Source organism: Eulemur rufifrons, chromosome 6 (assembly GCF_041146395.1).
Source record: "Eulemur rufifrons isolate Redbay chromosome 6, OSU_ERuf_1, whole genome shotgun sequence".
NCBI classification, from domain to species: domain Eukaryota; kingdom Metazoa; phylum Chordata; class Mammalia; order Primates; family Lemuridae; genus Eulemur; species Eulemur rufifrons.
Genome location: NC_090988.1, coordinates 69,090,835 through 69,103,130, shown reverse-complemented (window position 1 = coordinate 69,103,130; position 12,296 = coordinate 69,090,835). Strand labels below are relative to the sequence as shown.

Genomic DNA, 12,296 nt, shown 5'->3' with positions numbered 1-12,296 from the left:
TGCTGACACAGTTTTAGCAACAACTGAGTGCAAACTTAGGGCCACAGGCAGAGAACGCATCTGGCAGGCTTCAGGTGGAGGTAATTATTTTTCTCCTGTAATTAACTCCTCTCACTTGGTAAATAGCAACGGCAAGGCTGTGTTCCAAAGAAACAAATTCCCTGATTTCCAGAGTCAACCCCCAAATGAATGTGGCTTGCCTGAACCATTGCAGTTGGCCGTCCTTCAAGTGAACGGAGCCAAGTCAGAGCCCGGGTTACGCAGCGTGAATACTCTTGGACAACAAAATGCTTATTGTAATTACAGAGCCAAAACAGCTAAAGCATGCCAGGTGATTTTCCTCTCTGTATCTGTGCCTCCCAAACTTTTCGGCTACAAGGAGCCACAGAGAATATTTAGGCCACCTCTGCCACTGGGGAATCTGAAACTCAGAAAGGTTAAATGACTTGCTTGAGGTCACACAGCAATTCAAGAACAGGATCTGGTGACAAAAAGTCAGTCTAGAGACCACTCTGCCTTTGAGAGATCTGGTTTACTGGTTTCTGTTTTGTTTTTTTATTTGAAAGCCTTTTGGTGTCTTTTAGAGTGGTTTCCTATTCCCTTCAAGCAATCTACATATAGACACAAGCCAAGACTGATGTTAGAGAAGAAAGATACTTTAGGTGGGGGTGAAACCACTAGATAGAAAGAAACAACTGGGCATAGTCCAGTCAATAAAGCAATCAAGTGCCTCTGACCCCCATCATCATACAGAATTTGCGGGTAACAATCCCAGACTTGCAGGAGTGTCAGCCCTTAATTAACAAAAGAATAAATTAAGGCGGAGAGTGGTTAAGTGATAAGCTCACGCACACACAGCTGGTCAGGAGCAGAGAGAACGGATCTAGGCCTCACACTGGGGTTCTCGTTAGCAGCTGGGTACTGTGGAAGGAGCCAGGGAGAATGAGATGCAGTTCCAGTGGCTAACGACTGCCCTGCTTCTCAACCAGCAAAGGAAGCAAAACAAAAACAGAGATGAAAGATCAGGGCTTGCCTCAAACAGGCTAAAAACAAAACAAAACAAAACACCCCAGCTGAGCCCAATGTCAAGGTAGAGTTGAGTAGAAAGACAGGGGGCTGGGAAGCAAAAGGCTTAGGACATTGTTCTAGCTGCAGAAAGTCTTCAAGCCACTTCTGCCTCAATTGCACCATTAAAAGAAATGGGGGTGATAATGGCCCTTGGGGAGAAGGATATAACATAACAGGACAATTATAACAATAGCTACCATTGATTGCGTACTTACAATCCGCCCCCTTTCAAAGTTATTTGCTAAATGCTTTCCAGGATTTATCTCACCTAATCTTCACTTCAATCCTCCAAAGCAGGTACAATTATTTTCCATATTTTAGTGAGTAGGAAACAGGTTGAGCAGGGTCAAGTTCCTTCCCAGAGTCACACTGTTGCCAGAATTTGAATCGCAACTGTTAAGTCAGGGGCCAGAAACACAGCCGAGCTGCAATACAAGCTTCCCTTTATTAGTAAGCTGCTCTGCTCCTGTGGATTTCATATGAACTGATACGGTGGGGGTCTTTGTGTTTCAGATTGCACCGGCTCTTAGTGATGACTGGTGAAATCACGGGAGTTTTTCTCTCTAGACATCCATTTTAAAAATGCCTCAAGCATCCTCCTAAGTGTACGCTATTAAAGTTGACTTTAAGATTGCATAATGCATCTGATGGAAATGAATTTACCTGAAATAACTTTGCAAGGCTGCATCTGGGCCATGTCTGTACCTAATCTACATATTTATGATTCCCACCTCCTTCAAAATGGAAAGTGCTAATCAAATTGCACAAAAACTTCACACAAACACTTGTGCTAATTCTTCCTAAATTTCTATTTTGCTGTATTGTACATAATACACCAAACATGAGATGTGAATGTCTCCCCAACTGTTTCTGCAATGCTGGGAGTTTACAAATTCAAAAGAAAAAATAAGTCTTTACTCAAAGGAATTAAAAAAACACCCAATTACCCAAGCCCTATATTGTTTTTGTACTGTAATAGCCTTGGAAGAAATAAAATCCATCTGATGCCAAATTTCCCCAAAGATGAAAATATTATGTGTTCATAGTCTATCGACAGCAGTCCCTACCCCTTCCCCCGAAGTTTGATTTTTACCCCCGTGCTTCAGTTCCATGTCACCATGAATCATTAGGTTTACAGAAGTCTAGACACTGCTTATGGGCAAGCACTTTTTATCAATGTCATTTTGACATCCCAGATACTCTGCAGTTGTGCTGCCTGCCAGCTTGATTCCAGACGGAATAAATAAAAGCTATCTGACAATGATGCTGTGATGGTCTTGGGCCTTGATGAGGCGAAGTGCGCTTGTTTGGACAAGTTTCAGTACTGAGTGTGGTTCACGCAGGTATACACACGGCAGAGAAGATGAATCCAGGGCAGGGCGAGCTCCATATGCAAGTCCTCATCAGGGAGGCTGGGAACCGCTCCATGGCCGTGCTTGGCCGGCACACCAACAAGAAAAAGTTCAAGACAAACTGCCTCCTCCTCCACCTTCGGGTCATAATACGTCCTCCGCTATTACTGCTCCGAGTGGTTATAGCATTAATTTCTAGCTCTTAAATCTAGCAAAAACACTCTCAGTCACTCAGGCTCCTCCCCTCCTTAATCCTCTGTCCCAGCAGGTTCCCATATATGGATTTACAGACTTGCATCTGCTCACTGGATGTCACTGGATGCAAATGATACATAAATCAGGGTGGACAGTATTAAGTCTCCGAGAAGATTCCAGGGGGCAAATGCTCTGTAACTAAATTCTTGAAAACTTCTGTTAAAAAGGACACAAGGCGAAAGCAAAAGCCTGTATCTTGTATTTTTCTTGCTTTGACCCGGGATTTCCTGAACAATCCCAAGTTTGTTCTTTCCTGCCTGGAGGATGCTGGCCGTATTTCCCCACTCTCACAGGGTCAGGGAAGCACCTATGACTTGTCCTCCACGTTCTGTTTTGTCAGAAACACGTTCTGTTTTGGTGAAAAAGGCACAACTAGAGGTATGGTCCTCAGCTTGGGCTCCATTTGATCCAAGAGTGCCCATCCTCTGGCTGGGGACTCTGAGCTGCCAGGAAGCCAAAGCTGAAGCTGTGTTTTGACAGCTATGTTATTATAGCTTTAAAAGCTGTGTCATTACAGGCTATGACATGTAATAACATTATTGTGTTAGTATTTATATGTATTATCTCATTTAATTCTCCTAATTCCATGCACTGAATACTATTATTATTCTCATTTTCTCAGTGAAAAACCAGAGGTGAAGCAACTTGCCCATGACCATGTACCTACGAAGTAGTGGAGCCAGAGTTCAGACTCTGCTAGTCTGACTCTAGATTCTCAATCACGGGGCGATAAGCCTCCAATGTCCTGTCAGCCCCATCTTTGCAGGTTGGGGTGACATCCGCCACAGCATATTGACAGCTTTCTCCCCTAACTCACACCTCAGGTGAAGGAACAAAGGGAAGGAGAAACGAAATGAGTCGTGAAAACAGCTGGCAAAACTGCCCACAGAACTTTTCTCTCACAAATCTGATGAAAACTAACAAAACATATTCATAAAAATCCAACCCCCAAAATATTCACAGTTAGCAACCAAAGAAAGAAAAGGGCATAACAGAACATAATAAACTTAAAACACTGGTGTTTGAGAAAAGGGATAGAAAATTCTGGAGCAGAGCAGAGAGGCATGTCTGCCCAGCCCCCCAGAGCTACACGAGAGTGTTGGCACACGGAAGTGAGCTCTCCGGCAACTCCCTCTGCCAAGATGGGGAGCCAGTGTCTGAACCTCAAGATGGAGGCGCATGCCAAGAAGCTGTGGCCCAAGTCCAGGACAGAGGCGCCTAGAGTGGAACTCAGCGCTATGGCTCAGCAGTGTTTTCTCAGCAGCCTCTTTCCTAAAGTCCTAAAAGGTTAATTAAGGGCCAGACCTTGCTACTGAGTGTTCCTTATCCCTGACCCCAAGAGTAGGTGGGAGAGTTGGAAGTACTTACAGGTGGGCTCTCAGGTGAACGAAGTGAACTTAGCACAGAGGACCATGAGCCACACGGAGTAACCTGGGAGATGGTGAGACTCCTTCCTTACCTTCTTCAAACCCATCCCGGAACGAGCCAGAACGGCTCATGGTTCTGCTCTTCTCATCCAGGGACATGGAGCTATTCCGGAAGCGGCTGTCCGTGTACGGATCATACTGCCCATCGGCATTGGACAGGCTGTGGGTCCGCAGCATGGCCGGGTTGGACAAGCTCATCTGGGTGACAGTGGTGGGACTCGCTGGAATGAAAGGAACGGAATCAAACGTTGGAAATTCATGTCTCTGTTCAAATCCTGGATGGGGACAAAGAGGAGGCTGCTTATTGTCAGCCACATGCGTTGCTGCCAACTTCTCTCCCCTGTCTATTTTCTAAAAGGTAGTCGCATCAGCATTTGAGTTACACACTGAGAGCTAAAAATAAGGGTGGAAAGGCGGGTCAGCTCTACAGCAAGGCTCTGGGCTTCGCCTTTCCAACTTGGCACGTTCAGACAGGCCAGTGTCACCTTCCAGGCATGAGCTAATTACTCCCCAGGCTCATCTGGAACGATTCTCTCTAAAGCCAAAAGCCCAAAATAGTCCAAGGAGGCTTTTGATCAGATGGGAAGCATTTGTGCATGACAAGAATCTCTTGCCTCAAAGAGTTACGGCTGGGAAAGAACAATATGAACACAGGTCTCATGGCCTCAGACGGGGAACACTGTATAAAGAGCTTCAATGCAAAGGAGGTACATTTGTCATAGCTAAAACCAGCTTTCTTAAGAAAATTCTGTCCGTTTTAGTAATGTATGATATATTTTCAGAGTTACTCATTTAGCCAATCAAAAATGAAGAATTAAACCTCACTTGATTACAAACCACATCTATCCTTAAAGCCCCTGAATTTATCATTCACGATATTCAGAAAAGGCTGCCTCTCTCAAGAGTGAGATGAGACTGGAAAAGATTTTCCCTCTGTGAGTCCCCCAGGGCTCAGCTCCCCTCCTGCCACCCTCACATAACCTCTGTCTGTAGTTCCAGCCAGCACTGATCTTTCCTTTCTCTAACTGTGTAGACTACTTCCTATCTGATTACAGTCAGTTTTTACATGGCTTCATAGAAAGCTTTGGATTGTTCTCTTTTACCCTGCTTTACGGGTCTGCATGAGGGTGTGTTTGTCTCTCTGAAAAAGAATCCATTGACATGTCAGCAGGGACTGTGTTAAAAATCCTTTTCCTTTCCCCACTGTGCCAGCCCAAGCATTATGTCAGCAGTAGGCACTTCTAAGAATACCTGTTCAATCAAAGCTTAACTTTTATTTCCAGCTTATTAAAGCAATGAGGATCACCAAACATGGGGTGTGCTATAAACCCTGCTTCTTCAGAGATCTTAAAAACAGAATGCATTCTTCTCAAAAATGGGAAGATTTTCTCTTTACAGTAACCCTGCCTGAATCAGCCACAGGCAGAAAATTGATCAGAGTACCAAAATTTTTGCTATATTCTCTATTTCTTTTGCTATCAATCTCCTGTAATCAAACTATATTGCTGAGGGCTTGATCAGATATAGAGAGGGACATGACCACATGTCTGTTTCAAAACACCAAATAAGCTCTGCCCTACGGAGCTGATCAACACGGCTAATGACAAGTGGCTACTCACCAAGCTGGGAAAAGTTGAACCTTGTTCCAGAGGGAGAAGTTACGCTGGAGCCAGAGGAAAAGGGCGAATTTGCAGCAGTGTCCTGCAGGCCTCCTGCAGAGTGGGACCGTAACCATTCTTTTGCATCTTCTTGCGTGCGAAGCTGCGAGGTGGGAGTATACCTGGACAGACAGAAATCAAGCTGGAATGAACTACGAACAACACTTATGAAAATGAACTCCGTGGAGCTGATGGCAAACACATAAAAAGAAAATATATATCCAAAGATGGTTTTTTAAAAAAATCAGATCACTACATACCCCGAAACTTACGAAGTTTCTCAAAACCTTTTTTGCTACTTGGCAGCGTTTGGGGAAAATTACAATTGCTTTCTGTGTGGAGGGAACACATAAAGGGAGGAAGATTGGTAAATGCTCAAAAGAGCCGTCACTGGGCGTTTCTGTAACATGTTGATTCATGACAGTGTCACGTCAAAGCCCCCACCTTGACGGGACTGAAGCAACAAAACGAGCTGCTGTTAGAGCTCTGAGGAAGTTTTAATTAGATAACTCATGGCATCTGCGTTCTACAGCACAAATAAGTGGCTGTGAATCACAGCATACGAGAAAGCAGACATGCAAAGAAGGTCCAAGGACACTGATGCTTACAGCAGTTGCTGCCATCACGCACAAGCAAGTCTTCGTGAAAGGAGCCCCAAATTATTGGGTTTTACAGGGAAGGGTCTTCAGAATTACGTGACCCACCTCCTCATTTATTCTGAAATGCATTTGGTGATGATTTATTGAGCATCTACAATGTGCCAGGGGCCTTCATGGACGTTATCTCACTGAAGCCTCAGACCTACTCGGCAATGCAGATGCCACTATCCCTATTCACATTCAGGAAAGGCAGGACCCTGCCCTCAGTCACAGAGCTGAAATGTCCATGTCTGTCTGATTCCAAAATGCATGCTCTTGTCCCTGTGCCCACAGGCAGCACCTGGAATCTCTGAGTGCACAAGTGGCCAGGGTACCACTGGATTTTATGTACTATATGTAAATAGCGGGATTCTTCGGGCTTAAAAAAAGGTGTTGTGGGTGTGTTGGCATCGGACATGCATGTGAGCTAGAGGGAGGGTGGGAGCTACACAGGAGAGTCAGAGTGAGAGGGAAATAGCATTGTTTCTTCCTTAATGTTTTTACTGTAGTTGACGGACATGAAACTTTCCAGGACACATCAACGACCTGAAAATAGCATGTCACGGATCCCTATTCTGAATTTTTAAAAAACTAATTTTTAAAAGGCCAGAGCCATATAATTTTGATAGGAGAGATCTGCTACAGAAATATACATGCCATTTCAAAATGTTAATATTTAGAAGGTAGTTTCCTTTCAGGGCACCAGTGGGGCATTAAAGTCAAACTCGTACTGAGAGTGGCTGTCATTTAAGCATCTAGCAGAGTTGCTGACAAGCAGCCCTCACGGGCCCGATGGAAACTGGTCAGTACAAAAGGCCTTGCCGACTCCCCTTTAAGGCCACAGTGCTGAACTCCCTTCCACAGGATGTCTGTCGGGAGATTTTAATACTTCCCTTCTTAGATCCTTAGAATTGGCTTTACTCAGAGCACCTATTGAAAGGAAGCATTGATACCTACCTCATGTTACTGTTCAAAATGCTCTCGGTCTTAAGAGCTGTGGGTTATTAACTACAGACATACATGACAGCAATGAAACATTTCATTCCAAGTTCCATTTTATGCAAAAGCACTTAATGCTTAGTGCGGGGTGAAGCTGATGCTACAAAGAATGAGGTGTTTAGAAAGCAGGAGAAATGACAGCTGCAACCATAAGACAGTAAGATCATGGGGGAGGCGTTAGCAAACTGAAGCTCCTCTGGTTGGCAAAAGTGATGTAGATGGTGTGAGCAATGGTGACTTATAGCATCTTGTCTTACCAGGACTGGCACCAAAAATGAGCCCAAGCTACCACTTACTAGGAATAAAAGGACACTCCTTCCTGGGAGTCTTGTCTTTATTTTCACCAAAAAATGATCACACCCATGTCTTGCTGGGCACTGAAAGTAGACCCAATTTTTGATTAGAATATTTAGACAAGTGCAAAGAATTTGTCTTTAGCAATTTTTTAATGGGCTGAAAAGTTAAATATTTTCAAATTTGGGGAAAATATTCCTCACCTCCTTTGCTCTTGTCCTAGCTAATCGATCAGCATGCTATAAGTCATGTCCTTTCTCTTGGAAGACAGCCATGTGAACAGAATGGTCAGGGTGAAGTGCTCAGAGATTAAACCCACTGGCCCCAGAAGTAGCAGTGACTGCTCTTTGGGCTTGCCCAGGGATGTTTTTTATGAGATGGTTTGATCACATTAAGCCTGAAAAAGCACACAGCCCCTGCTCAAGCAAATAAGCCAACGAATGGAGAGGTGAGGGTGCGGGGGGCCATCATCCAAAAGGTCCTGTTGCCATGGTCAAAGCGGGGACCCCAGCCCAGCCCAAACCCCCACCAGCCATGAGAGAGTCACACAGCCAAGCTCCAAAGCCACAACAGATGGCATGGATGCAAGGAGGAAACACAGATACCTGAGTCCTTTCTTAGGCAAAGTGTTCCTATCAAGGTGCGGGTCACTGTAGGAGAGTTAAAACAAAAATAAGAACTTCAGAGAAGCACAGGCAAGGGAGGGAAAGTGAAGGGGGAAGCTAGGGAGGGGGCGGAGGGGCCCTGGAGAAAGAGACTCACACCACCAGGGAGTGCGCCCTTATCCAGCTATGCATGCAATGCAACACATCCACAGCCACGGAAAACAGAAGAAACCCGGTTCTCGGCCTGAGCTGGCACCGGTGCATACTTTACCCCAAGTCACCAAGAGGCCTCAGTTGCTTAACCCCAATGGCTCCTCCTTTCCCATAGGCTCAAGGCAAAGCTCAGGGGCTGCCCCACCTCAAAGCAGAGCCCATGCCTTCTGCTGCCCAGCAGCCCTCTCTGCACCCCCACCACTGTTTTGGGGAGAGAGGGGTGCCAGCTCTTGTGCACCCCTAACACTGGCCTACCCCTGAAATACCACTGGCAATGACTTCAAGTGGGAGAAGGGACTTGTTGGAGGTTTCAAGAGGCCAGCAGTCTGCATATTTGGAATTCATCTGTAACGAAGTGAATTCCAGGTCTCTCTCAATTTCTGCAGTCCTTGTCGGGCGTAGCTAGGAGCCGAGCCCTGGGCCCGAGTCGGGGCATGTTACAGCTTGCTGGCTGATAAAGTCAAGGCATTTGGATTTCCAAAGAACAAGAGTTTAAAGGCTTGGTTTGTGAGTCTGACAAAAACAAAGTTTTTGCTGTTGATGGGGTGAAGAGGGTGTTTTTTTTTCCCCCTAGCATGAAACAACATCTGCTTGTTATGTTTGGCCGAGTCATCTCTCCCCCACAAATTTCAGGTCAATATCCATCTCTGAGGCCCACCCACAGCTGAGGGGGCAAACACAAGCATCTTCATTTGTCAAGTCTTAACACTCCACGTATTTTTTTTTCACTATCGTTACAGGCAATGGGCACACGGAACGGAACAGTCTGCAAGACACAACGAGCCAAACTGCAGCGAAGGACTTGGAAAGGGAGAAGAGCCAGCTGTGTGGGGAGCGGGGCAGGGGGGTGGGGGGCAGAGGTGAAGGCCACGCTGCACGGTGGGTGGTAGATCGCTTCTGGGTGCGTGTCGGGGGGAGCGGAACGGGGAGAAGCTGGGAAGCAGGAGCATGCCACAGGAGGCCACAGGAGATGCAAGTGAGAGCTTCTGCCACCCCAGACCAAGTGGAAAGGTTTGAGGTCGCCTTCCCACAATGGGAATGAAGGAGTCAACTCAACTCCACCTCTCCCAGGGCTTTAGCAGACGGTGCAACAGACCCTCACTGGCATGTCTGGGTGTCACAGAGTACACTAGAGCCACAAACACAAGCGGAAGCCTCAGGCCAACAGCCTCGCACAAGACATCTGGCTTGACGACAGACGGGCAGAGGAACCTAGAGGCTCGATGGGTCCCGGGCCTAGAATGTCATTACCTGTCCTGTTTCCTGGGCAGAGTACTTCTGCAGAACTTAGGGCTAGCAGCAGGGGAAGAGAGAGGGCTAGAAGTCCAGGCAGGTAGAAAACAAGAGAAGGACCATTAGCTTGGAAGAAAGGAGAGGTGTTACACACAATGATTAGAACATTTTTCTCATTCCCTGTGCTGATCCCGGCTTGCTTCCCTATGCGCAGAAACTGAACACACATCACTATTGCATTGAAATCCAGGGCTCTGAGGACACTTTCGATCTCTTGATTTCCTATCACTATGGGCAGCAGCTCTTCAGTAGGAGGGTGTTTGCCACAATGACCACCAAATCTACCCAGCTGCTTAAAGAGCATCCTACCACACGCTCCATGGCTGCACCTGGTCACCTCCTCTGCGTGCACAATTACAAGAGGAGGGGAAAGAAGCAGTCGATGAACAAACAGAATAAAATGGAAAGATTTCAAAGGCCGAATGCCATTTCAAATGGTAGCCTACACCTGCCCCCAAGAGACTTCAAGCAGCTCCAAGCACCAAGAACATAATCACAGAGAAAAAGATAACAGGGAGCAGAGCCACGCTTAATTCCATCCCACCCTGGCTTCCCCATGAAAGACGGCAGTCATTAGAAAGAGAGAAATCTCACAGGCAAAGGCTAATTGACATTTGGGATTCCTAGCCTAATCTTAATTTTGGAAGGGCGTTTTTCTGAGCAATGAAGGCAGCCAGAGGCAGGGCACCAACCTTTCTGACAGTGTGGTCTTCACACTGTTGGTTCTGACAAAGGGAGTCAGGGAGTCGTCCTTAGCAGAGGTGATCAGGCCAGTGGAGGAATTGTGGCTCAGTCCCCCTCCACTGCTGAGGGAGATGTCAATGGACTCACAGCTGGTGTGGAGGCTGCTGACGGACTGGAAGCCCAGGCCGTCCTTGCTAACTGCCGAGGAGCTGCTGGCGTTGGTGCCCCAGGTGAGGCTGTTGGAAGGGCCCGAGTGGGCTGAGCTGGGGCTGGAGGCTAGAGGAGACTGGTTGAGGTCCGCGTTCTTACTGTAGAGAGGGCTGCTGCTCCCACTGCTCAGGACGCCACTGCCTGACGGGGAGTCTAGGTTACCTTGCTGGGTCATGGTGGCATGAGGATTGGAGATGACCACTGAGTTTTTCATGTTTTCAGCTGTGGCGATGGGCACTTGCTTGGTAGGCTTCCCACCAAAGAGTCTGTGAAGAGACAAAGGGTCGTGTGGGTTGAACTCCCGGTGCCAAGGGGCACTGAACTATTAATGAAGGGTGGGGCATCGGAGTCGGAGAGAACCCTTGGGGACGGATGCACGGCCATTCCTACTGCAACAGCTAAAGGCGCTCCACGGGGAAAGGTTGGCCACAGAGTGGGCCTGGACACAGGTGTAGCACAGGCTGCCACCTCCGAGTTCTAGGCTGCAGCTGAGACCCTGGCTCTATGTGAGCCAGAGGGCGATGGGGAATAATTATCCACAGGCCTGTCCGCACTGGTCCAAGACCTTCCTTCCCCTTTCTTACTGTAAACAGACTAACTAGACAACTGCTGGGGCTCAGGAAACATCCAGAGGGCAAAGTTGTCTTAATCGTCTTTGAATCTCTGACCCCAGGCACAAAGCAGGCACATAGGTTATGACAGGTCAACTCTAAGGGATTTGGTTTCTTTGATCCCTAAGCACAACACATAGAATCGAGAACCTGAGTCTAGATCTGGATGGGGCCTGGGAAAGGATCTTTACAGATTTAGTTTCAATGGAAAGCTCAATCTGAGAGATGGGTCTGTCAGGGCCAGACAGCTTGATCTATCCAGGGACACACACAGAAATCCTGCCGTGTTCACAAGACGCTCGACCAGACACACTGAGTGTGAACTGTGTCTGTGACGGATACACAGAAATGCCATTCCATGTCATCTCCCCACTGCACATGGCCGAAAATGTGTCGTCAGACTACAGGGAATTGCACAAACGCCTCCCTCTTCCACTGGCAGAGAGCTCTCTGGCAGAATAGTGGAACTGTTTTAAAGTCAGAGGGTGGTCCACATTCTGGTAATAAAAGGGCTTCATTCCACCCATTAAAACCCATGTAGAATAAGTATCTCTGAAAAGTGACAAAACTACTATGTATTCTGACATGCAGATGGGCTTTCACCCAAATACTCAAAGTGGTGTGAGTCTGAGCTCTGTTCTCTCCAAAGAGACCTACAAATCTCAATTACTACAAAGATAAACAAATAATCAATCAATCAATCCTCCCTACAGTGTCTGCTGACAGAGGAGAAACACTTGTCGCCTGGTGACAAGCAGGGACTAAAATATCCTAATGCAGAATCTTGGCTTTAGAATGCTTGCATACTTCCGGTGACAGGATCCTCACTACCTTCAAAGGGTAACTCACCCCATTGCCAAGCACTTCCGATTGCCAGGAAACCTAAATCTCATCCGTCTTTTTCTGACTCTTGCACATTGCTCCTCATCCTGGGATGTGGAACTACACAGAAAAAGTCCAATCTTTTGTCTGTTAGTCTTTCAGATGAT

General features: G+C 46.8%; 1 protein-coding gene across 5 annotated transcripts in view; it reads right to left on the bottom strand.

The window, feature by feature from the left end:
- NAV2 (neuron navigator 2) overlaps positions 1-12,296 on the bottom strand; it is a 691,715-nt gene that overhangs the window by 51,274 nt on the left and 628,145 nt on the right. For 3 of the 5 annotated variants that reach the window (XM_069471196.1, XM_069471194.1, XM_069471195.1), the window contains 5 exons: positions 10,495-10,962; positions 9,761-9,826; positions 8,297-8,341; positions 5,722-5,882; positions 4,135-4,323 (listed from right to left, as the gene is read on the bottom strand). In XM_069471196.1, the coding sequence (XP_069327297.1) occupies positions 4,135-4,323; positions 5,722-5,882; positions 8,297-8,341; positions 9,761-9,826; positions 10,495-10,962 (929 nt within the window). The remainder of the gene's footprint in view (positions 1-4,134; positions 4,324-5,721; positions 5,883-8,296; positions 8,342-9,760; positions 9,827-10,494; positions 10,963-12,296) is intronic. The other 2 variants (XM_069471197.1, XM_069471199.1) reach the window with 1 other exon arrangement.